The sequence below is a fragment of the Alligator mississippiensis genome, chromosome 1, assembly GCF_030867095.1.
Source record: "Alligator mississippiensis isolate rAllMis1 chromosome 1, rAllMis1, whole genome shotgun sequence".
NCBI lineage: Eukaryota > Metazoa > Chordata > Crocodylia > Alligatoridae > Alligator > Alligator mississippiensis.
The window spans coordinates 186,583,533-186,610,757 of NC_081824.1; the positions used below are offsets into that span (position 1 = coordinate 186,583,533).

Here is a 27,225-nt window from a genome sequence, read left to right on the forward strand (position 1 = left end):
CTCCATTAACTAATGGAGCTCTTCTTAAACAGCTCTTCCAAGGAAGGACATTAAGCTACCTGTTGATTAGCTCCAAAAAGTCTGTCTGCCTCTGTCCTCTCCCACAGCACAGACCTTAGTCAGCATGTGGTCTGCTAGGTAATGATGAGGTGTCTGCGTAAGGCGGAGGAGAGGGGAGAATAATCCCTGTTTAGCAGGCAGAAGCCAGGCAGACCCCCTGTGCCTCCAAGTCTGTGCTAAGCTCCAGGCAGGGAGCAGAGGGAAGGGGCCAGCCCTGCAACGGAGCTGAGAGCCCCTCCCAGCCCAGAGATCATGCCAGGATGCTGGGGGTATCTGGTTTATCTTAAACCAGCAAGGGGTCTGGGACAGGGTTCGTGTCTGCCACGGGTTCGTGGCAGGCAGATCGTGCCTGACCAATCTAGTCTCTTTTTATGACCAGGTTACAAAACGCCTGGACACAGGAGGAGGGGTGGATGTCGTATACTTAGACTTCAGGAAGGCCTTCGATACGGTATCCCACCCCATACTGGTGAACAAGTTAAGAGGCTGTGACTTGGATGACTACACAGTCCGGTGGGTGGCGAATTGGCTGGAGGGTCGCACCCAGAGAGTCGTGGTGGATGGGTCGGCTTCGACCTGGAAGGGTGTGGGCAGTGGGGTCCCGCAGGGCTCGGTCCTTGGACCAATACTCTTTAATGTCTTCATCAGCGACTTGGACGAGGGAGTCAAATGTACTCTGTCCAAGTTTGCAGATGACACAAAGCTATGGGGAGAAGTGGACACGCTGGAGGGCAGGGAACATCTGCAAGAAGACCTGGACAGGTTGGACAAGTGGGCAGAAAACAACAGAATGCAGTTCAACAAGGAGAAATGCAAAGTGCTGCACCTAGGGAGGAAAAATGTCCAGCACACCTACAGCCTAGGGAATGACCTGCTGGGTGGCACGGAAGTGGAAAGGGATCTTGGAGTCCTAGTGGACTCCAAGATGAACATGAGCCGGCAGTGTGACAAAGCCATCAGAAAAGCCAATGGCACTTTATCGTGCATCAGCAGATGCATGACCAATAGGTCCAGGGAGGTGATACTTCCCCTCTATAGGGCGTTGGTCAGACCGCAGTTGGAGTACTGCGTGCAATTCTGGGCGCCACACTTCAAGAAGGATGCGGATAACCTGGAGAGGGTCCAGAGAAAGGCAACTCGTATGGTCAAGGGCCTGCAGACCAAGCCCTACGAGGAGAGACTAGAGAAACTGGACCTTTTCAGCCTCCGCAAGAGAAGGTTGAGAGGCGACCTTGTGGCTGCCTTTAAGTTCATCACAGGGGCACAGAAGGGAATTGGTGAGTATTTATTCACCAAGGCGCCCCCGGGGGTTACAAGAAACAATGGCCACAAGCTAGCAGAGAGCAGATTTAGATTGGACATTAGGAAGAACTTCTTCACAGTTAGAGTGGCCAAGGTCTGGAACGGGCTCCCAAGGGAGGTGGTGCTCTCCCCTACCCTGGGGGTCTTCAAGAGGAGGTTAGGTGAGCATCTAGCTGGGATCATCTAGACCCAGCACTCTTTCCTGCTTATGCAGGGGGTCGGACTCGATGATCTATTGAGGTCCCTTCCGACCCTAACATCTATGAATCTATGAATAAGGTCTGGAACGGGCTCCCAAGGGAGGTGGTGCTCTCCCCTACCCTGGGGGTCTTCAAGAGGAGGTTAGATAACCATCTAGCTGAGGTCATCTAAACCCAGCACTCCTTCCTGCCTATGCAGGGGGTCGGACTCGATGATCTATTGAGGTCCCTTCTGACCCTAACATCTATGAATCTATCTATGAATCTATGAATCTATTGCATAAACTGGTTTGAGCCAAATCAGTTAAGTCTGATACTACATTCAGCCAGGTTTATCTCAAACTGGTTTCAACCATTTTCAAACTGGTTTATGTGCAATGAACATCTGTTCTGTTACAGGTTTAAACCAGTTTCTGATCACTTAAACCAGTTTATGTGTATTGTCTGTCCCTAGCCCAGGAGACTCAGTCATATTACTTCAGTAGGTTAAAGATCAGGCTCTGCGCTAGATGCTATGCTACAGTGGACAGGGCACAAGGTTACCAGTTATAAGATGTGGATTCTACTTCTGGCTTTGCCACTGACTTGCCTTGTGACTGTGGGCAAATTACTTAATCCATTTGAACTTTTATTTCCCTTTCTGGAAAAGAGATTATATCCTTAGTTTTGGGAGTGTCTTGTGATAGACTTAAAGGCTATTTACAGACATAAATTCCTCCCCTCCCCTGCACAACCCCCCCAAACAAACCAAAACAGAGCTTTATTTTAAACTCCACACACCCCCACATAGAGCCTAGTGCATGCCCAACATGTTGGATCCAAACCACTCAAAGTCTGTATAGATTGGGTGCTTTAGTGGGGCTTTTGTGGCACTTCTTTCCAATAGAATTGGCTTTAGATAAAAGCATGAAAGAGCCCTGCTGAAGTGCCAGACCTATATAGATTCTGCAGAGCCAGGTCAAACGAATGCGCTGCTGCTTCTGGTAAAGGACAGGGTTGGGGTTTTTTTTTGGGGGGGGGGGCTGGGGGGGCTGGGGGGGGTTGTCTGTCAGCAGCCAAAATGGCAGATAGTCATGGCCCTCAAAGGTTGAATTACCTGAGCACAATATGTCATCTTCTTGTACCTTACCAAGCCCCTATGAAGACTTTTGAATAAACAGGTTTCTACAACTAATACTAATACTACTCTATAGAGACTTCTATTTAAGGATAGCAAATTAATAATGTTTCACATAATCCCTCTGGAATTGTATACTTACCTCCAGTTTACAGATAAGGAAGCAGAAAGAGGTTAAGTTACTCTACTATGGTCAACAGGAAATCAGTGGTAGAACTAGGAATAAAGCCTGGATTGTCTTACTCAAAGCTCTGTATGTTAATTGTTAATTCATTCTTCCCCCAGTCTTCCCATATTATATGTAATATCCACTCAGAGCCACAGTTTTCAGTAAGTTTGACTCTTTGGTTTGACATAAGTATATTTGGGAAGTGACAAGATATATATATATATTAGATGTGCCCTGTCTCAATTCTGTCCCTGTCTCTATATAAACATCTTGTTGCAGAGGAATCCATTAGAGATAGACATATAACTTTACTAACAAAACAGTGAAAATATAAACACACAATAGTAATGTGTCTTAAGTAGATCTTTATTATTAAAAATATAGAAGCAATGGTGAATTAATAAAGGAGCAGCATCTAGGGCCACGTCTGCAATCCAGTGGCTGCCCAACATGTTTCCTAGTATGTGATCAGGATTCTGTCCCTAGGTTTTCTTCTTGCTGTATCCTGCCTTGACTCTGGAGCATAGCAAGCATGCTACTGTGGCAGGATGGGAAGAAAAGTAACTTCCTCAATCCTAACACTGAGACATTTTAGAAATACAGCCTCAGTCAGCAATAGCCAGCAAGAATTAAGGTTTCCAGGACATAGTATTTGAGGTAGATGATGGAGGAGCCAAGAGGCGAGAGGATAAATGGTGGATTCCCCCAAATGGCAGCATTTAATATTTCCAAGATTCACTAATGGTTGTATTAGCTCATCGAAGCTGATGCAACCAGGTTTTGAACATACCTGCCAAGGTTTTCCAGGGATAATCAGAATCACATACCAAAATACTGGAAGTCTGAAGCATGCTCTTTTTAGATCTAACACAGGTAAATGGATTCAGTGGTATGGAGTAAGGAGTGCAAAAGCAGATTGAAATGCACTTTTACAAGCAAAATAAAGCTTCATATTGTGTTTAGAAATGTATAACAAAGCACTATTATTAATTTATCTTGTACTGTAGCAACACCCATTCAGAAGAGTGTCCTGCAGTGTAAAGTATTAAACAAACCACCCGTGTACCCCAAAGAAATGAGAATCAGATTTATGGCAGCACATGCTAGGTGGATGTAACAGGGGGAGGGGAAAAAGGAAAGCTGAGGTAAATACTGACACTGATACCGGATCTTATAGTTGGAAGAGGAAAAGGTTGTTGGATTAGAAATTACCTGGGGGATGATGGGAATGCATTGCAGGACAGGAGGCTTAGAATAACACAGAAAGGTATAAAGGGAGACAATGGCACAACTGCAGAAGAGATAACATTAATATCATAGTTGCCTTGTGATCATATTGAATTTGACTGTTAAATTCTCTAGTATAATTAAAGCAGATAGGAACATTCATACATTTTGTCACAAACCGATACCATCTTTTTTTCTCTGTGATCTGTATAAGATTGCACTATAGTTTTTAATTTAGCAGATTAAGAAGCACAATTAAAATATCATGAAAAAGATCACAATCTAAAACGTTTCCTGCTTCTCCCTGCCAAGTTGATAACAAGGGCTGGTATATGTAACAATTACCTCCTCTACTGTAAATTTGCTCTAGTTTGTGGGCTGAAGTGTTAATAAATACCTTGCAATATTCCAGAGGGAAAAGCGTTCCATCTAATTAATAAAACTTGGAAGAATACCCAGGACACTGAACCATATCTTTCTTATTAGTGTTGGCTTCTGCAAAAGAGAATCCCTGAATCTCAACACATTAGTAAATGTCATACTCCTGGGTTGCACAGAGACCTCTTGAAAAACTGCTGATTTGCTGTAGAAAAAAAAAATCACCATAGACTTTAGAAACAATTCAGCTGGGGAATACCAAGAGTAGAAAATCAGAGTAAAACATGGCATGCATTATAGCAGCTACAGACTTCTGCACCATTAAATGAATCTTAACAGAGAAGACACACAATTATACCCCATTCCCTTTCTATTTTTGGTCCATATATAAAGTAATGTTTTTTTCCTGAGCCAGTGTGTACCCTTATTAAGGATTGTCTTTAAAATATTTAACAGAGACTCTCTTATTCATGAGATCTACAGCTGATCTCTTAGGAATATTTATACTATGTGTCCTCAGCATGCAGATGTTTTAAAATTGAAAATGAATGTATCATATGAAAAGGAAAAAAACATCCAAAATCAATATTAAAATTCTTCCTCTGATCAAAATATATAATATTGATTCCCTTTCTGTTCTTTAATCCATATATAAGAATGCTAAACTTTGTTTCATTGTGCTTGGCTGTGTTCTCTGTCAAGACAAGGAAATTGTCACAAATTAATTGCTTAAATATTTGTCATGCCGAGATTTTTAATTGCCCTTTATTAAAAATCATAGGTGTAGTCTTGCTTTACACAGATTTCCTGATTGGACCAAAGTGCAGAATAAAATCCAGCACTTCTTTTTTAGAAAATAAATAAAAATAAAAAGGCCAGAGATAGAACACCCATTTTCATACCATTTTAAATATGATTTAGACCTTTTAATTTACTAGGGTATTACAAGTTTACTGGTATTACCTTCCCTGCTAAAAAAGAGAGTAGGAGTCAGTTTGGGGCTATGCCCTACTTGAAGTTTCTCCAGAGACAAGTATTCGTGCTGAGCACAGTTGTGTTTGCTTTTCATCCTAGTGGTGTGAGTGATTGGGTACAGAAGCAAAGCTAAGGGGCTTCTGCATGAGATTGATGCTAATATGGCTAAATACAAGTTACCTAGTGGGTGGGAAGTGGAGGGCATGATGAATGTTGCCAGTTTTTATCCGTTTCTATCAAACTTTTCTGATTTTTGTATAACCTGTGTTTCCATTAAGGTATTTAGCTGAATTCTAGTAACTTCTTAGGGCCTTGTTACATGGTAATTTTGGGCAGAGTCCTAGAGCTCTTAACCCGTAGATTGTCCACACATTAACACCTGAAACTGGCTTTAAGCACTCATACAGCTGAAAGTTATCCTACTCCAGGGCAGGTTTGTCTCTGATCCGTGCTACCAGCTCATATTACATCTTCGTGTAACATGGGCTGGGTAGCGCAGATCAGAGATAATCCTGATAATAAATTTGAGCTGTATAATGAGTTCTTAAAACCAATTTCAGGCTATATCTTGGTATAAACACCTCTGCTCCCCCTCCCCTGCTAGCCCAGATTGCCCCCCCCTGCTTCTTCCCTCTCCCCACCCTCCCCTGCACCCAAGATCCCAGCTCACTGTCTGCCCCTCTAATTTGTGGCTGCCTGCCCTGCCTGTCCTGGGAGAGCAGGCAGGGAAGTATTAACCAGCCTTCCCGGCCATTGCCACTGCTCTTCTCTGGGCATGCTTAACCTAGAGAAAAGCAACAGCAAGGGCTGGGCAGGAAGGTTAACCCTTCCAAGTCTGTCCCTTGGAACAGACAGCTGGGCAGCTACAGGTAGGCGAGGGCAGTCAGGGCCATGGGGAACCCCAAGGGGCAGAGGGGGAGGCCAGGGGAATGCAGGGGGAAACCTGGAATGCCAGGGGGGATTTTTACCTTTCAGTCTTCCAGGTCCCTGCTGGCCTGAAGTGTAACTGTTCCAAAGTCGAGCTAGCACTAACTCCCATCAACATCTATGCAGCTCACAGCATAAGGTGTAACAAGGCCTTTATAGCCTAAGGAAGTAATTTGAAATGCCGTCCAGGGATCAGTATTCAGAAGTGTCTCTATATTATTGTATTTTAGAGATTTTGAGATACAGAGATATAATGCTGTATATGCTTAAAATTTAAGCTGGTATTTTTTCCCTTTTTTTTTCTGTTGAGAATGTTTATAATGCTTCCAAATACAGTACAAGGGTTAGATCAATTCACACCAGCTACAATGAATATCTTCCATACATACACTTTCAATAAAGCATGTTAACAGCAGATGCTAGTCCTTTAAAGATCATATATCAAGAATCTCTAGTATTTGTGCTGGAAGGACCCTAAATCACAAATCTCATCCCTTGCATACATGTGCAGACCTGCTGACCAGTGACCCCCTGTGACTGTATACCTATTGCCTATGAAGGCAGTTCTCAGATTTAAGCTATTGATCATAGTTCAGGAGTATTCTCTTCTAAAAATAATAACAAAATGTTAATATCATAGGCCAGGAGGGAAAATATACCAAAAGAAGATCCGTGTTAATCTCAGTAGTTTTGAGTGTGCCATAAATTTGGATGTTGAATGAAAGAAAGCATTTTTTTTGGTTAATGTTGAATTTCCAGCCTTTCAAGCTGATTGAATTGAATGCATTCTTGTCCTTAAATTGTAAGACAAGTAGAGCACAAGCTCCTGATCTTCTTTCTTTTTACGAGTCATTATGTTATATACTTTGATCAACTCCCCTCTTATTAATCTCTTTTCTAATCTTTTAAATCTTTTTTCCTATCAGAGTTGTTCCATGTACCTAATCATTCTGCTCACTCTTCTCTGAGTCCTCTCTAACACAACACCCTTTAAAGCAGGGGTGACACACATACAGCACATGGACTGGATCCAGCCCACAGATCCATGTAATCTGGCCTATGAAACTCCTAGGCAGGGTGAAGCAAGTGGGGGCAGAGCTCACCACCAAAATCCATGGTAGAGAGATGCAAGTTGTTCCCAGATGGTGGGTGATGGCTGTGTTAACTTCCATGATTCCCTGATGCCACTCACCCTTCTGCCAGAGTTGGAGGAGAAAGGAGGAGCAAGGTGACTGCTCCACTCCCCTTTCCTCCTGGACCAGTCTAGGAGGGAAGCATACAGGTTCATTCTTGTGACGAGTTTCTCTCACAGGGGAGATCTTCCAGGTTAACATCTGGAAAATATTTTTCCCAGAGAAGGTATGTTTCCTTTGGGAGAAATTGAATGAATGCATGTCTAAGGCTGTGCGAAACAGCACTGTTTTGTTTTGATTTCTGTTTTGCCGTTTTGAAGGGACAATGTTTCGTTTCATCATTTTATCTCATTTTGAAGCACTGTTCCATTTCGTTTCACCGAAACTGTTTTGCTGTTTTGACAGGTTTTGCCGTTTCACCCATAGGCTATAATGGGGAGTCATGAAAATGCCCATAACTTTGTCATTTCCTGCCAGATTCAGATGACAATTGCAGGGATGGCAGCGGGAGGTGGGGGAGAGCCACTGGCCAGAGCTGCACTCCGAGCAGTTCTGCCACTGGCTCTCCCACCACCTCCCACAACCAGGCTGCTATGACCCGCACGTGCACACCCTGTTTTTCTATGATTTGTCCCCTGTAATCAATTGAATTTTTAAAGGCTCTGGCCGCCCAACCAGTGGCAGCCCCCAGTTTTTAGTGAGCTAGGCCCATGGTCTTTTAAAATTCAAATAGGCCCACTGCCAGGCTGAGCTCCGTGGGGCTGGTGGAGCCACTCATAGTGCAGCCCTGGCTCTCCCCTGCCTCCTGCCACTGGGCTGAGCTTCATGGGGCTGGAGGAGCTGCTTAGAGCACAGCCCTAGTGAGCACAGCTTGGCAGCAAGAGGCAGGGGAGAGTTGCTGGCCAGGGCTGCGCTCAGAGCCAGGGCTGTCATCTGAGTGGCTCTGCCACTGGCTCTCCACCACCTCCTGCCACCAGGCTCAGCTCCGTGGGGCTGTGGAGCCTCCAGCCGCCGGGCTGAGTGGCTTCGTCAGCCCCATGGAGCTCAGCCTGGTGGTGGTAGGTGGCGGGAGAGCCAGTGGCAGAGCCACTCGGAGTGCAGGCCTGGTGAGTAGAGCCTGGCAGCGGGAGGCTCTGCAGCCCCATGGAGCTGAGCCTGGTGGCAGGAGGCGGGGGAGAGCCACCGAACAGGGCTGCACTTGCAGCCAGGGCTGCACTCCAAGTGGCTCCACCATTGGCTCTCCCGCCGCCTCTTGCCACTGGGCTGAGCTCCACGGGGCTGGCAGAGCCGCTCAGGGCACAGCCCTGGCTCTCCCCTGCCTCCTGCCACCAGGTTGCTTCAAAACTCAAAATGTTTTGAAACTTTTGAAACATTTTGAGTGCCCTCATTTTATTTCTAAACTGTTTCAAAGTCTTTTGTTTTGTTTCGATTTCGCTGTTTCGAGTTCAAAATGCATTGAAACAGCTTCAAAACGAAACACTCGTTGAAATTTCACACAGCCCTAATGTGCACCCCTAGTTTCTACCAGGACAGCAGTGATTTTCCCATTAGAACCAGAGTGTCTGCGCATGGCCTAAAACTATAGACACCTTAAAGACTGATGGGCTGCATCTCCATACAGTGGTAGGTGATGGTGTACTAACATCAGCCCTGTCCATGTGTCCCTTCTACAAAAAGCAGATAGTCCCATTTGTTAAGTCTCTTGGCTTTTCCTTCAGCTTCTAGTTTACTTTAAAAGCTGTTTTTATTTTCAAATGGCAAAATGAAGTAGGCCGTGAGGATATTTCTCCGAGTTATTTTTTCTGTCATCTATGTTGCTTTCAGTGAAAGCCTAAAATCTTAATTTAATCCCAAAACATCTATTTAAAATAGTCACCTTTATGCATGTAAAAAATTCAATTATATTTTGCTTTACTCCATTTCAGAAGGAATAGAGCTGAATGGACTTTTAAGATGAAGGGGGGGGGGGAAACAGAACTATAATTTACAGACTTGTTGACTAAAAATCCTCTCATCTAGAGTGTGTGTTAATTTGCCCATTTAAATTCCCTGTTTCAAACTAGGGAAGAATAATGTGACATCTTGCCTCTCCCAGAAAAATGTACATATACCACATATTTGTAACTATTCAGTTTTTTTATCTCCCTAAATTACTGAGGTTTTGAAACAAGGGTTTTACATGTTTAAAAATCAGACAAATTCCAAACTGAATAAGAGAGAGAATGAGCCACAGAAGGTTGCCATCCTGCAAGCAGCTAGCTTTCCCAAGTGTCTCATCCTCTCCCTCTGTCATCCTGAGGCAATGTGCCTGCATTTGTGTGTAGATTTATAGTTTATCTTTATCTATGGCTTCATCTGTAGGTAGCTATTATAGCCGCCTTGCCTGGATATTGTTTGGGCCTGATAGATCTGTCTGTAGTTCATCAAAGGGGAGCTGAGTGGCTAAAAGCCATTGGGTCCAGCTGAGGATGAAATACGAGCCATCAGCCTTGGTAATGGCTGTAAAATTTCATAATTACACGGCCTTTATTACATTGCATAATGATCCTGAAGCAGTATGGAACAATTAATTAAGATTTTCAACCGTGGCTCTTTCAGAAATTAAAAGGTGCTAGTAGCTGAGAAATGTGGAAGTGTCTTGTCCAGAAAGCATTAGGAATGCTTAAGAAGTGCTTCCTGGGTACTTAAAAAAAAGAAGAGGGAGATCAACTAGTTAGGCAACTAATGTCAGAGAAACATTTCTGTACTTTACTGTTAAGTTTTAATGTGAAGCCTGGCTCTAGAACTCTTGAAAATAGACACGAGCACTAAGCTTTTTCTTTTCTTTTCTCCTTTCTTTCATTTTTTTCCTGTTCTGTTCTACAAAATTGTCTTCATTTATTTTCTTTAGCCATTTGTCACATTTATAGATGCTCAGCTCCGCCCCCTCCCCCTTAAAAAAATGCGTGCCATGGCATAGGAGGGTCAGGTAGCTGAACACTGCAGGAGACACACCAAGAATTTTCTCTTGTATAGTTTCTCATGTCTGGGGGCATTAAAATTCTTTCAAAATTTCTGCAGTTTGACCAACATCCCCAAGGAAAATTGTTTTAAAACTGTTTTCATATTTTCCCCCTTTTTTCATCTACTTTGTGAATGTAGCATGTTGGATTTAATCCATTTTTCCCTTAGAAACTTGACCTCAAACCTGATAAGAAGTAATTAGATTTGTAAGGTACTGCAAACGTCAGTAGCCTCTGATGCAAATACTGAAGGCAGGAGGGAGGAAACATTATATAATATATCTTAAAGAAGGATAGACACATATACATATACCTGTTGTGACCAAGTTTGATGACAGTTCTAAAGGGCAGCAAATTGGGAGCAAGGTTGTAGAGAGTATTCACTGTGCAAAGGATAATAAAATAAGGAAAAGGGAGCTAAAATAAACCTGACGTTCCTTGTGTTCAAGCAAAACTTTTATGAGATCTTTTGACAGGAAGAAGTGAAGTGCCATTAGTTGTCCTTTTGTTCCCTCAAACTATTTTGATTTATACAAAACTCTCTGATCCTTGATTGCTTTGAGTATTATTGTTTTTAAATTGACTGACCATCATGTTAGGTCTTATCATTCTAAATATTTCATGGAAGGCTAAAGTTTCCCTTGGGTTCCGTGATAATAAACTTTCAGCAGAAAATTTGGAAAGGATTGTGTTTCAAGGAGGAGCTGGCTGCTTGGAGTAAATTCTCTTGTTGAATTCCCTTAATAGGAATTTTCTGATCTGCTGTCATTCTTGTTCACACACTGGGTGTCACTGCCTCTAAAACACTTGTCATTCTTTAATGGAAACAAAATAGTCATTGCAGTCAGAGCCGCAATGTCATTCCACTACCCCTTGCTGCGTCGGCAATAGTGAAAATGACAGAGCGGCTCTCAGTAGGGGTAATTAAAATGTAAATATTGATATTTTATTATTTGAAATTACTTTCCAGTGCGGCATTTAATATCTCTCCATCTGTGCGGCTCTGTTTAGCGGTCACTTTAGTGCAGCTCTGGGATGCCAAGCGGCGGCTTGATCCCCGTTATGTCAAAATGCTTGTTGCTGCTTAATTTTGATATCTAATTAAGTGGAAAAGTACAGTCCACACTGTAATCCATGGCATCTTAACCAGCTGCTTGGGTATATTTAGAATTAATCTCCACTATGGAATCATCCTAATGTATGCAATTAAGAGTCTGCCGATGGCTAATTAGGTGTATTAGAATCAGGCAGCTCTCTCTCTCTTTTTTTTGCTTGGACTGTTGCAGACTTAAGACACTCTGCCTCCAGAGGTAGTCTTAATAGTACATATACACTCAGCTAGGAAAACTGAAAGCCCTGCACTCATGAGAGAGAAAGCTGCCTTTTTTGGCTGATTCTTTCCCTTCCTCCCTCCTTTTAAAGCAGGGCAATTACAAATATTATTTAAAATATTTGGCAGTATCATGCTATTAAAGGAAGAGATTAAGCTGAAAAAGAAATGAAATATAGTTCTCAAAGAACTGTCTGTCACACAAATATGAGATGACTTTTTTTGTAATGTGGACTGAGGGGTGCGTTCGCTGCCAAGCTTTTATACACAGAACGAAGGCTTTTCACACAGAAGTGATCTAGCACAGATAGAGTTAATGGAGATGCCTTGATTGCCTGGTAAGCATGTCTCTCTATGTTTGCTAATACATTCCAACACTGACTTCATCTTAACCTGATTGGGGAATTCCTGGAAATTTGACTTTGCCAGATGGAAAGTTGGAGGCGAGTTACTGCTCTTAATGAGGAAATGACTAGTTACTTCTCCATAGGAGCAAAAGCCAGACAGTAATGACCTAGCACTCTTTAAGCAAAAGAGTACCTGGAGTACACATGTACACATTCATTCATGCGCCTTAGGTACTGCACATTTAGTTTAGTACTTGCTTAATAAAGTACTAACTAAATGCACAGTAACTTGAGTTACTGTGCAGTACCTCTGGCACAAGGTTTTTTCATGATGCTTACTGTGCTTTAGCTTAATAACACTGAGCAGTAGGTTATTAGCACGGTTTTTAACCACCATGCTACTGTGCAGTATTATTAGGCTAAGGTGCAGTAAGTATCTCATGTAGATGTGCCCAAAATAGACACAATAGAAGTTATTGGTAAGTTGTGGCTTATATTAAAACACACAAAATCTCCACCCCCTTTTTAGCGCTTGGAATTTGATTTTAAGAAAAACAAAAATGCTAGGAATTTCAGGAGAGGTAGCTTTTCATTCCTTGTGCATAGTTGTTTCAATACATATGAAGTGTCAGCATCACTTACCTCCACAGCCTGATACCCACAAGGTGGTATATATCTAGGAAAGTTCAAGAAGCAGTAGTTCTGAATTTCTGACATTCAGAACAATTTTGGGGCTTATTGAGGCATAACTCCAGGACCTGTTGTTGTTTTGTCACTTTTTGCCCCTGATGTGTGATGAAGTCTTTGAAACCAAAACAGCAAGCAAGCTAGCTAGCTCTTTTTATTATCTGAGGTCGGGTATCAGTTTGATTGGCATTAATGCCAGCTCTGAACCACAGTACCTTCTGCTAAACTTACCCTTTCAAGGTATCAGAGTGGTTCACTGTCTATGCCCATTCACCGCTTATTGAGACTCCCAGCAAGGGGTACAAGCTCTGGCAGTTGTTTGCATGGAACTGTTCCCTCTTTTGTATTACAAGGGCATTGCACTTTCTACCTTTTAAATGGAAGGGTGTGAGCTCTCGCACTGTTGTCACACCAGTTTGTACTAAGAGATCTTTAATCAGTTAGATCCACATAAATGTGTATTTTAATTTGGACTAGTGAAAGTACGTTAAAATGAAGTTATAGAATATATATTCACAGTAAATTTCTCTCTCCTTGGGTACTTGCAGATGTTTGCTTTACCTGATCTGTGATCATGTGGTTTACTTAAGCTGCATGTTTGGAGATCAGGAGCAGCTTGTGCAGATGTTCGCCAGTGCTGGGAGCCATGCCAGGAACCCGATCTAAGTAATTTGGGGTCAGGGAATGGGTCGCTGGGGAGGTGGGGGGGGGGGAGGGGACGGGAGTGTGCTGGTTAGTCTGCAGGGGTTAAGCAGTTCTGGAGAGGATTTGGTGGGATTGGGGTAGATTGGTGGGACTTCCCAGCCCTGGGGCTGGCTCTGAATGAATGCAGATGTGCAGTAGATTGGGCTAAACCATTCTCAATCTAATTTATCATCCCCTCAAGTGAACTAAATTAGATTGGATTGGCCATTTTTTGCCCAATTTAACCTCCCTGAACATCTGCACAGATCGCACTTAGATTGACCCAACCCTAGTTATGTTGATCTAAATGTAACATCTACATGTACCCCCTCTTATACTCTGCTTTCCACACATCCTTTCACATGTATGATGAAGTGAATTTGGGTTCATAAAAGCCTGTGCTCTCTCTATATATCTTATTGAGTGTATAAAAGTGCATATATACCCTGCCTTCTTTCTTAAATTAAACATAGTGACCATTTGCTAGACTGCATTTTCAAAAAAGCTTGATCATAGCTTCTAATTTTACACCTGCAATTTTGCATCCTTAATGTTTTGTAGGTACACATGATAAAAAATGACATTTGCACCTGCAGGACAGGTGGTAACATGCCTGAATTGTAATACTTGCACGCAGAATAGATTGAGACAAAATTAGAAACTGTGTTTGAAAATGTGACCCCATTTTTATAGAGTGGACTCTTTCAAAGCAAGCTGTTAATGTTATACATGTAGTCCCACTATCTTTTTTTTCTCTCTCATGCAAATGCCTGAGTAAACAGATGAGCATTATGCCATGTCCAGAAGGTTAACAAGGTCAGGCTGGTATCAGACATTTAGAGAAGCAAATTCCATTGAAAAGGTTCTGCTCCTGTCCCACATCTTTCAAATCTAACAACCGAGACAGCCATAAGAGCACATCACTTGATCCCATTTGCAACAGCTTTATATCAGTAAAGAGACAATCTTCCAGGTAGCCAGGATGCAAATGTTTCAAGATAATGTGTTGAAGATCTGCAAATACTAACCTTAAATAAGGAAGTCAGATTGTAAACACTGTTATATTAAAACCAATCAGACACATGACTTCAATTTAATATTGAAGGAGAGCAATTATTGTCAGCCAAATTGTACCAGTAGCTTCAATGTTAGAGGATTTCATCAATATCTTAAAGTTAGTATCATCCTAATAGAAAAAAAAAGGTTTCCACATGTCATCCTGCAAAGTAGGAAGGAAAAGAACCCTGACCTGCTTTTGGTTAACTTTTCTTTTGTCCTCAGAACATCTGATGATAAAAACACAATGTATGTACTGGGCCTGATTCTTTTTCACTTTGAGAGCCTAAATCTGGAATAATGCTATTCTAGAAGTGAAACTAGTGAGAGAGGAGAATAAAACTCTTTGTTTGTTTAATCTTATTTTTTTCCATGGGAATTGAATACTATGATAATATGCTGTAAAATTTCAAGTGAATGAAATACAGTCAAACACTGCAAATCCTCTGCACATTGAACCTCCACAAAAAAAAATGCCGTATATTAATATCTTACCAAATCTGTTTGCACGACATTATGACTAAGTTGCTATTTATTTAATTTGTTTCCTGGTTACATTTTAGCAGGTGCAAATGGTGGTGTGAAGTCAGAAAGAAGTTCCTTATCCATGACATTTTCAAGCTTTTTTTACACTGCTGTTTTTACAGAAACTCTCAAGAACTGGTACTGTAACTGGAAATGATAGATAGTTGATTGATAGATATGTTTCTTTTGGTTTGGGGACATAAATATGATTTAAAGTAATAAACCAGTTTCAAATACAGTAGATTACAAGAGCTTTTCTTGTGAAGAAATGACATGCTTAAATTGTTCCTCTTTAGAATTATCATGTAAGGTTTGATACAGGGTAAAGACAAAACTGAAATATTTCTAACTGGCATTTAAATTGCATTAACACCTTCTTGTACAGCCTGACTGAAAGGTCACGCTAGACAAGCAGCATCTTCACTGTTTGTAAATGTCTAATTTGCTGCTTTTAAATTGCTGTGAACCTCACTTACTTAGTCCTGCTGAATGAATCCAGTGTTGCAAATACTTCTGACAAGCGAATATTTGCTTAGTGAGAATCCATTGTTCTTAATGGATTGAGATGGACATGCAGTGTGAATGCATTTTTATTGCCATGCCATCTATCTGTTGTTGTTTCAGTGAGATGAAAGTAGGATTGTGATAAAAGCCCAGGGTTTCTCAATCTGCTGCGTGGCGCTTGCCATCCTATCAGTAGGGTTTGTTTGAAAAGTGCTTATGGTCAGCAATTTTCCCCGTTTTATATATATTCATTCTGCTATCTTTGTTTAGGTAAGATCTTATAAAATATAAATGTTAGTTTATATATATATAAAACTAACATATATATACATACATACATACACACACACACACACACACACACACACACACACATATATATATATAAAAACCTAACGTTTATATTTTATAAGATCTTATCTAGACAAAGGTAGCAGACTAAATGTAGAGTTAAATAAGAAATAGGAAAATAAGCAAGGCTGGCCCAACTGTATCACTGAACTTTGAAAATGCATGGTGTCTTTCTTAGGGGACCTAAATGACACCCAGCCAGGCCTGTGTATTAAATCTATCTGATGTCCGTGTTGCTGTGATACAACTAACAGATGGCAGTCAGAATTCTTAGTGCAGACAGTATAGCTTCTGACCTGCGTGGTGAGATGAATGGTGTTGTCAGAACAGGATCGGAGCTTACAGATGCCAAAACCAGTACTTCCTCCAGAGAGCATCAGTGATCCCCCACACATGAATGAAAGAGAGGCTCAAACTTCTCCCCTAGAGCAAAGTATCATTTGGACAAACTGTTTTTTTTTGTTTTTGTCTTTTTGTTCTCTACCAAAGTCATTTGTCCCCAGTGATAAAACCTGCTTCCCTAATATAAAATTGAACTGTGACACATCAAACTGGGGGGCCATGAAAGTTGAATGCAGAAGGCAATGCAGCCTTTGGCCGGCTGTTTCATTTGAGCCTGTCTTACTTTATGCTTGTTTACTTGGTCTCTGATTGAAGAGTCCTGACAAGTTGGTGCCTTTAGTTGTTCTACCTGGTATTTACTATGTAAAAAATCTTCAACTGTTGTTAGACTTCACCTTGCTGTGATACCACCTGCAGATGCTTGCTCTTAACCTCAAGGATGAGTCTGGGAGGCTGCCATGAAGCAAACAGTTCTGACAGATATTTTCAGTTGGGGAGCATGTACTGGAGGGACACATATTCAACCTTAAAAATCCTTAGAAGCTACTGGAATTGGAACATTTTCTACTAAATTGATAAAATACATTTGCGGCCTCAGATATCTTAGTGAAAGTACTGTATCTTAATGATCTGCTGAAGAGCTGACCTGTTTATGGGTTTGGATATTTTTCTGCATATAGGGGGATAAATAGGTGTGTTTTAAAATAAACATTGGCTGGGTTATAAAATAAAATGCATGTTGTAGCCTAAGGCTAGGAACCCAGAGTTGAATGTACCTTAAAGCCTCTGTTTTAAGTGTTAGTTGCTTATGCTATGTTTAAGTGATTGTTTTAGTACTTCTTGCTCTCCTTTGGATTTCCACAAGGGGAACAGACAAATTAAAGTTGAAGTCAATGTGATGCATATTCATGTTTAGAAAATTTCCTGTACCCAGAGCAGAAATGTCATGGTTGGAGCTCTTAGCTATGGTCTACCTCCACAAAAGCCAGTTAAAGCTGTAGAGTGAATCTAGGCAAGAGAAGAGAGGGCATCAATTTCAGAATAGTGAATCTGAAAATATACATAGCCTGATTCCTATCTCAGAAAGAGGTGGACTAACTTCAGATTTACACTTTTGCGCCAGAGAGAGACATTTGGATTTCCCAAGTCTGTAGATAAAATACTGTGCTCTAATATAAAAAAAAAAAGGCAGAAACCCAAGTACTGAAAACTTTAGCTTTATTCTTTCAGCCAATGGTGAACATACATTATTTTTTAAATGAGGGAATTGCAGTGGAAACATCAGTACGTATAAAACATTTAGAAGGAAGTTAATCTATCAAAATTAAGTGTAAATAATTTAAAAACCCAACTCTGATATTTCAACTGTGTAAATATATTGAATCTGCAACACACTACTGAACATGTCATTTTCAAGCACAGCTTTGATTATAAGAAATGTAAATGAAGATATTTGAAGTATAAAACCAATGAAAGCTTGAGTAACGTTTTGCTCATAGACCCAGCAAACACTGAAACAAATGGTTAAATAAATGGGGCCTGATTATCTCAAAACATCAGTGACTTCCAGATTTGTCAGTTATTTCATAGCCAATATGATAAAAATTCTGATTTAGAAACACATATTAGAGAGGTAATAAAGCTAGTTTAATGTGAAGCACAAGGAAAGTGTGTTAAAGGAGCAGCCAGATTTAGGGCATCAAATATTCAATGCTGACAATAATAGCAGGAATAACTGTAGCTACTCTTTTTGTAAGAGTTTTCATAGCACTATGTATATGCTGCTACAGATCTTGCTTTGTCACTTGACCATCTGCAGCTGCTTCACTCTAGCCCCTAGTGAGTTAGTGTCCATAAAGTCCATCTTAATGAAGTAGAGAAAAGGGTCTTCAGGAATATAAAAGATTTCCCTGCTTAGCATGAAGATGTGTGCAATGTAAAATAGAAAGCAAGTGGTGCATGTGCTGATATTTGAAGAGAGCAATGGTCTAAATAGCCCCATTTAAGAGACTGCTAAATGTGTGTGGCTCACGTAACATGACAGACAGCACAGTTTGGCTCTTTGATATATGTTCACATAATAAAAGCGCTAAGACCTTTGTTACCTGTATTCCTGACTTAGTGTGAGCATTGAGTTTATCGATATGTGAAAGAAAAAAAAAAAAAATCAAACATATGTTAAGTTGCTCAATCAACCTTCTCTCAGTACACTTTTAGTGATCTCAGTAAGTCCTTGCGGGATAATTACAATTTGTGTGTGATGCACTGTTTGTGGAAAAGGCTCAAATGTTTAGTGAGAGCAGTGCTATAATTCCCCTTCAAAAAAAGAAAAAAAGAAGAGGGGGGTTGTGGGGGGAGGAACGTAGCCAGGAAATCAGCCATTGTTAACTGATATTACAAGACACCCTGTAGATTCACATTCAGCTATATGAAAACAGCGCTGAACAGAATGCCTACTAGGGGTTAAATTCATATGCCTGTGCTGCAGCCTACTTCTGTCAACACTCAGCTCAGGAAATAAACATTTATGCTTTCTGAAATGAAAGTGTATTTTTGAAGACTAGCCGTCAGATATTTTTTGCCCTTCACACTTTCAAATGCTTAGCCTTTTTTGTAAGTTGACTGCAAAGTGCATCAGTTTGCTAGGCAAAAAAAAAAAAAAAAAAAAAATCTTGACAAGTGCCCATGGCATCATTGTCAAGCACATGAGCGTCTAGAAGAAGATGGCAGGAGGGTTGGCACAAAACATGCTTCCTTCAAGCTTATTACCTCAGGGGTACCTGACTCTTGAGAAGCTTTTCAATCCGTCCAAATGACGTTATTCCAAACTGTCATCTGGTTTATTTGGAGCACACTGTACTGCAGATAAGCATGCTATTTAACTGCAGGTCAAGGTACAGAGTCATTCTGCTAGCAAATGCGTGAGATACATTAAATGGCACCAAGTTGGGGCAGGAGATGAAGAGAAATCAAAGTCATCACCAATGTGCGTGGAATAGTACATGCTAAACGGGGAGGAAAAAGCACCACAATATGAATGTGCATTTAAATCCATGACCTGTCAAACACCGGGGATTAAGGAGCTGTGCAATGCACTCTATAATGCAACAACTTATGTCTGTGTGAAAAGAGCTCACTGCTATGAGCTGGAAGCATTTAATTAGTCCAGATAGCTGGAAATGTATTTAACACATAGTTTGGAAGTCTCTTTTCAAATAAATTTTCATTAGAAAATATTGACTTGTCAGAAAAAAGCAACTGATGCAGCAATTTAATATTAGTTTCTACTTGGAAGAATTATTATTTGGGTTATTAGTTTAGCTTAGTATTTTTAATGAAAGCACCTCAGGTATTCAATTATTATCATTTTGATTTAATAGTAGCGTCATCACCATGCCAATAAAAATATGTTTAAATACGAGATTTAAAATATTTTTTCACCAAAGTTGCTTGTGTATTTCCAAACTGGTCCTTTTGCTTCCTGTTACCTTGATACCATTAGAGTTGTAATACAAAGAGAAAGGTCACATGGGTAAAGTTAACAGGATCAGATCAAAAGTTTGAGAAGAAATAAGGGAATAAGGTTCTCAATTTAAAAATATCTCAGTATGTAAATATGTATTCCTACATAGCCCTTACTCTCATTGTATTGTGTTGGGATATAACAAAAGGACAGCTGTATTATAAACACACCATTCACTTTCCAAATTTTCTGACAAAAAGGAAAAAAGGTTAATTACAACATGATGCTTTCCCTTGAGGAATGTCCTTAAGAGTTAAAGCATGCTTTCACTGAGTAGGCTTCACAGAGAAAGTTGCCTTTAATAGAGAAGGAAATGACTACACATGCACCTGCACACACACAAACGCACACACAAAACTGTAAACCACAATGTACTCCTGTTTCCTAATTATATATATATATACACATACATATAATATACATTAAATATATATTAATTATGTTATATTTATTTAATATATATAGTGTGTTTTAAAGTTGTCAGTTTCAACAGTGTCAATGATTTTGAAGCTTCTCCTGTGAAATTTTTGTTAACAACATACAGTACAGTAAATCACAAGCAGTGTCCTATTTTTTTCTGTACAGGGTGAATGTGACTTCCTCTGATTGAAGCACATGATAAATGTGGTCCTGAAACATTCAGTAATTTGTAAAAACTCAGTACAAAATGAGAGACGTACATACAAGAAGAAAGTTGAGAGGGTTTCAGAAAAATAGAAAGGAGACAAATTACAAGTTCAACTTTTAAACAAAAATCAAAACTGATTTTATTGCTTTTTGCTTAATTAAACTCCTCAGAAGTGTGTGAAACATTGTTATGGCTGAAAAATTGTTAATTTGTAAATCACAGGGACAAAAGGGCTCTACTGCAACTTTAAAGTTTCCATGCACGTAAATGTCAATAGAGTGCCTTCTCCATCATCAGCACTAAATTCACATTGATGCCTCTTTTCTTCTCTGTATTGATCCTTCCATGAGAACGTAGATTTGTATCTGTTAATTAATGCGTCCTGAAACAGCGTTTGTATTAATCAGGCAGATAAGAAAAATTGGATGCCTGCACCCTCATGACAACCGTAAAAGTGCTGGCCCTGATAAAATCGTGGATGGACCTCAATAAAAAAGTTCCTCCTTCCACTCAATAAACTAATCATCCTGCTTTTAATTATTCGGCAGAAAGATGTGTGGAGATTGGAGAATGTGTAAATCTATTTACTAACAGCAGTGTCTGGGAGGGAGAATAGGGCTGTCACAGGACAGTGCTGCAGGCTACATTCTCTGTCCATCTGCTGCTGCAGAAAAACTGGTTCTTGAGATGAGGGAAAGGAACAGAAACACAGCAGCTAATTGAACGCATGCATTCCTCCTTATAAACCTTTCAAATGATTATTCCTTTCCTGTTTCCCTCTTATTTATTTTAATCATAGACATGCTTTTTTTCAGTGTCACTTTTTTAGGGTTTTGTTGTTGTTGTGGTGGTTAGCTCAGTTTTGGGTGGTTTTATTTGGAAGGCAGGGAACTACTGTTCTGTCACAGGGCAGGAAAGGCAGTATGAACAAATGAAAACAGGTAAGAGAGGGAGTAGAACTAGTTTTGTGTTTCAGCCTTGTTGATGCTTACAGCTTTGGATACATTATTTTGAAAGAAAAGTAATATTTCCCTCTCTTAGTACAAGAGAGTGAATCTTGTTTGTAGCGAATGCCTGTATAGATTTGCCTGTTTCTGTCATATCCTTACTCCAGACTTTCAAAACAGGAGCAATGCATTGAAGTATAATTGAATAACAAAAAGACTGTTTTTGCTGCGGGAACCCTGTCAAAGAACATGTGAGCAGCTCCATAAACAACTACATGAAAGCTTCAGACATGTCTTAAGACCCCCTCAAGAAAAGCTTGACTAATCCCCTTTGATGATTTTATTAAGTACTTGTGGTTGATGGTGCCAACTGGCAAACTACTACATTTCACCAACAGGCCAGGAAATCACTTCCTCTCCCATATTGTTCTGTACCTCCTAATGTGATTGGGGATATTAGCAGTTTGATATAATAAATGAACAGCTACTGTAAACAAGATCCTGAAAAGGTAAGACAGTAAAGATGTTTGCCCCTAGTGATCCTATTAAAAAAGAGAGCAGAAAAAAGGAAAGCAAAACTTAAATTTATTAAGAGGCATTATTAAATTTTCTCTCTCCCTCACAAAAATGATGGTGTGATTACTATTCACTTGGCACTTTAATGTGCCATCCTGTTATTTCAGCAAGCATAGTAGAGGCAGAAGCCATTACAGAAGTAATTAGCGTCTTTTTCTGAAGAGGGTAGGTCTTACTTCTCTTTCTGCTGAGGTTGAAGTTCAAAGAGCACTTTGCTCGTTGTGATAATCACTTTAATTCTATTAAGGCATCCAATCTTCCCTCTTAAAAAAGTTTTTATCGAAAATATCCTTCTTGGCTTAAAGGGGGCCTCTGACATCATTGCTTCATTCTCTTTACAGCACTGATGAACAGAGCCAAGAGTCTGCTAACAAAAGCCCTTTGGACCAAAGCTTTTTATTATCTTACTTGTTAGATGACATCAGATCAGAACTGCATAGCATTAGATTTTAGAACGTTTCTACTAAGGAGAGAATGTGCAAACCATTCTACATTGCAATTATAACTTCCCAGATTACTGTAACTCTTGCAGAAAATGCCTACAGATTCAGGCTGGCTTTTAACTTTTACCTTGAATAGAAGCCCTTTAATTTTATGCTGGCTGATCTTGAAGAGGCAGGGAAATCTGTGGAGTGCATTTATACCAATTGGTAATTTCCCTAAAAACAAAATGACAGAAAATTCTTGTTATGATGCAGAGATTTGATGCATCAACACCTGTTTAATATTTTTCCTTGCACTTTGTAGGTTTCTCCACTTTGTCTCTGGCTGACCAGATGAGCCTTCTGCAGAGTGCTTGGATGGAGATTTTGATTCTGGGTGTTGTGTACCGATCACTGCCTTTTGAAGATGAGCTTGTCTATGCTGAAGATTATATAATGGATGAAGTCCAGTCCAAATTGGCAGGCCTTCTTGACCTCAACAATGCCATCCTGCAGCTGGTAAAGAAATACAAGAGCATGAAGCTGGAGAAAGAAGAGTTTGTCACCCTCAAAGCTATAGCGCTTGCTAATTCAGGTTGGCAGATTGGCATGACTGTTACTACATTTTTTTTTATGTCACCTTTTCATTCCAATAATACCTTCTGTATGGTTGATCTCACTATGTTTTAGGAATAATTAATTGTTAATCAGAGCTTAGGTGACCGTGGGTCTTCTGCTAAAAGGCTGCAAAAATGCAATTCAAATTAAGGAAGATTTTTACAGTTTTAAGCAGTAGAACATATTACTAATGCAGTAAAAATAATACACTGGATAATATGGAAGGTATTATACAAGCAAAGATCCTTTCAAATGAATTTAGATGTTGTTCTACCAAATCCATTTCATAATCCAGATAAGTCTAATCATTTTACTTAAATTGAATGGATGGAGGCAGGATTATATGGAATATATGCTCTCCTTAAATACGGCTACTAAACATATTGGTAAAGTGAACCCAGGGTACGTGCAAAGGAGGGAAATCCCTGTTTAATCTTTAAGGGACTATACTTCACTGTATGGATCCCCTATTTTATACTAAAGTTTCACTAAAATATATTGTGCAGAATGGGTTAAGAATTGCAAAAAGTATTTTTCTCCACATTTGAACTTAAAAGTGCTGAAGCAGTGAACAGTGTCTGATAAGTAAAAATCGTTGGTGCTTTGTTGTTTTTCCTTTTGTGTCTCCTTAATGCTTTATTGTGGTCTTAAGTCCCTTTTAGCATTTGCATAAAGTTCACGATAGATCCCTCTTTAATGACGTGCCGATCATTAGATACCTGTGTGTCAATAACATGCTCTGATGCTATGTACCATTGACAGTCACACCGTGCCCCTCCATCTGCTTTTGTTTTGACCCTATCTTTGAACTTTATCTTGGTTGCTGGCCAGTAGTTTTCCCTTTAATTACAAGAAGGAAACTGTCAATAAAATCTGTTAAATGGGATGCAATGAGTGGCTTGAATGGGCGGACGGCTATTTGTTCAAATTCTGCAGCATTCAAGGTATTGACAGTTTGTTTTCTGGGGCCATATGTGACGATCAATCTCAGGCTGGGCTCAGCCGCGCTGAAAAATGAAAAACCAGATTGCTTTTGCTTACTTGTGGATGACGACTTGTGATTTGGCGCGGTCCTAGTGAGATGAGACCTTCTGCCCAAATTGCCCCCCTGAGAGCCAGGACGCGTGACTGTTTTTAGAAATAATTTTTTAATTGATTTTGTAATTAACAGTTCATCTACAATATTGATGCACAAATCCTCAGATTGATAGGAGGGAAATTGTTTTCAACAATGAAGTTGTACTTTTCTATTTGTCTTTATGATATGATTTAGCACTTGGCATTATTAATAGGAAATATAATTAAAAAAACATGCAAAACAAAAAGTGCTATTCAGTTCTCACAAAAACCCCTCCATTCCCCTGATTGCATCTTCTTAATTTAATGTAGCCTTTTATTTTTAAGCTAGATACAGTAATTCTGATGTACCACTCAGTGACCAAAACCCATCTTTCTTTTTTTTTCTTGGAACTGGATTTATTTTTGAGCAAAGCATGGAAAGTTCAAAATACTTCTCACTTACAGGAAAAGCATTTCCTAAGATTATATTCAATGAACAGAATATCAAAATCATGACATTTTAGAAGTCTAAACTGAACACTTTTGTACTGTTTTGTTTTTTAATTTGCAAATATAAAACTATTTGCACAAGAAACATTTCTAAAGCTTACATAAGAAAGAAAAAAGGAGAGGGGTAAGAAGCTAAGTATCTCTTTTTTTTCCCAGTGGTAGTGAGTAGTAATGGATGACTCTGTAAGGCATTATTTAAAAGAAAGTCTAATAGTATGTTCTACATATAATGAGCCACAATAATCTGTAGCTTAATTGGTTGCAATTCCTATAAACTTAAACGTAAATTATAACTAGGACTAAATAATGTCAGTGAGAAATATGGTTTAATGTATTAAATTCAAAGCATGTTAAAACGAAAACTCCTCCTCCCCATATTTTAATTAAATCATATGTTGATTTTAACCTAAACTAATGGAAAGAGGATATGATATACAAGACAGCTACCTTACACCAACTTGACTTTGTTTTAACAGAATGTTTCCACTGCTAGCATTAAAGATTTCAGTTTAAGTGTGCACATACAACTCAGGTTGTTAGATATCTGACTTATACCAATCATTGTACTCATATATACAAGTGAAATTGCCCCTGCAAAACTATAGCCTCCCTTTTAAAAAATCAGAGGCTGCAAATTCCACTAAAAGACCAGTATGATCTTTTTCATATAAAAAATAGGAAGCTAATTCAGTGTTACGTTAATTTGATTAATGTGAACAGGGTCTAAAATAGGACTCTGAAAATCATTATTTAGTCATTTGGTTTTAAACATATTTTGTTGTTGTCACATCTTTTCCTTCAAATATTCCTCGCATTGCTTGGGGATTTATTTTCTCAGCTTAAAATTAACAGACTCATTTTATATCTGTAGCGGGGGGGGGGGGAAGGATCACATGTAGTGAGAAATCTTGCAGCTTTTATACACTTTTTGTGGGATCAGTTTTTTTCTAATAAAAGTATCCTATTAACTCCGGTATATACAGTTAACAAGGGGGGGGGGGGGGGGGGGCTTCTGACATTGTGTCTGCATTAGTGATTTATGATATAATGTTATATTGTTTTCATTGCTGGTATTCACCGGCAGCAAGAAAGGTACAGTAGATTGTTTTAATCTTGATTGAATTAAATAAATACCATAAGGTTCTTTGTTTTTTCCAACAAAACGAAGTAGCTTGAAATACATATATATTTAAATATTAAGTTCTTCTAGGATATGCTTAAGCAGTTTCTACACTATAATATCTGAATTTCCCTTTCCCATCTTCTTTCTAAAAGTAGTGGGAAGGTAACATACTGAGGTAATGATTAGCAACATTTCACTTTTACATGTTGGCTACAGTAATTTTGCTTTCTATTAATTTTCTAGACTTCGTATTAAATAATATTTAGTTACAGATGAAATAAGAGTTCACCAAAAGTCTGCAAAGCTTATATATCTACATAATAGCGTAAGTGGTTGTGCAGTTTATACTGGCAACCTGTGTACAGGGAAATATATAGAGACATGATTACAGTAGTTCGTTTGTGATCTGCAGTGCTTAGTATGAGATTTATCTAAATTATCAGCTTAGTTTTAAACATCTGGCTTGATTCAATAATAATTAATGCACTCTTTATGCTTGAATACCAGCAAAGTGACTCACTGGTAATGGTTGTCCTGTCAATATTACTTTTTTTTTCCTTCCTTCCTTTTTTCCTCACAACTTCCCAACCAGACATAAAAGCAGACGAGCAATTATGCTCTGCCCAAATGAAACAATATGGTACCAATGAGCTCTTTGTTTATTTGCACAGAAAAACAACTTTGAGCATTTTCCAAAGCATGCATGCACCAATTACTTCCTCAGGCATAGATGAAATGTCTACAGAAAGTATGAGTGTGTGTGCATGCACATATGTAGAAGGTGACCCGCTCATCTCTCTATGTTATTACAAAGTGCTCTCCTATATTGATTAGGTAATACTAAGCAGAGAGATGCAGGTGAGCAGTCTTTTTTGGAACTGCTTATTCAGTAAAGACCAGATTATTCCTTTAGCACAGAGTTTTCTAAAGAACTCAGCATCCATGAATGGTGCCAGATTTTTCCAGATAGTTCAGCTTCTATTTAGGCACCGGAGCAAATGGCCAGATTTTCCGAAGAGTTCAGAATGCTTGAAAATCTGGGCCCTTTTTATGTGCATAAATGAAGCTTGAAGTCACAAAAAATCTGGCCCTGTTGTGGGTGATGAAAACTGACCACTCTCTACCCAAGTTTAGTTAAAAATTTGACCCTAAGCCCCAGCCCTAGGCCAGAGCTTCACCATCTTAAGCAACAGAAAGACTTTCTCTGCTCCGCATTGCGGACACTTATCTGAATAATATACTCAAGGAGACAGAATCAGGAATTCTCTTGTCTATCAGAGTACACTGAAATACAGGACAGACATCAATTAAGTAAACCTCCCACTTAGGCCATTGGCAAATTTGGCCCATACTAGCAATTTAACTTGCTTTTCCTTCCCCACAATTCTGTACTCAGAGCAATGAGATATTACTCCTGTGAAATAGTGCTTTCATGTAAATGTTTTTGTCAGAACCACACAAACTGCCTCTTCCATGGAATCTATATTTTCTTTCTTGCCAATA

General features: G+C 39.5%; 1 protein-coding gene across 12 annotated transcripts in view; it reads left to right on the forward strand.

Annotated features, from left to right (window-relative positions):
* ESRRG (estrogen related receptor gamma) overlaps positions 1–27,225 on the forward strand; it is a 518,556-nt gene that overhangs the window by 478,879 nt on the left and 12,452 nt on the right. For all 12 annotated transcript variants that reach the window (XM_059717755.1, XM_059717759.1, XM_059717757.1 and 9 more), the window contains one exon: positions 22,738–23,007. In XM_059717755.1, the coding sequence (XP_059573738.1) occupies positions 22,738–23,007 (270 nt within the window). The remainder of the gene's footprint in view (positions 1–22,737; positions 23,008–27,225) is intronic.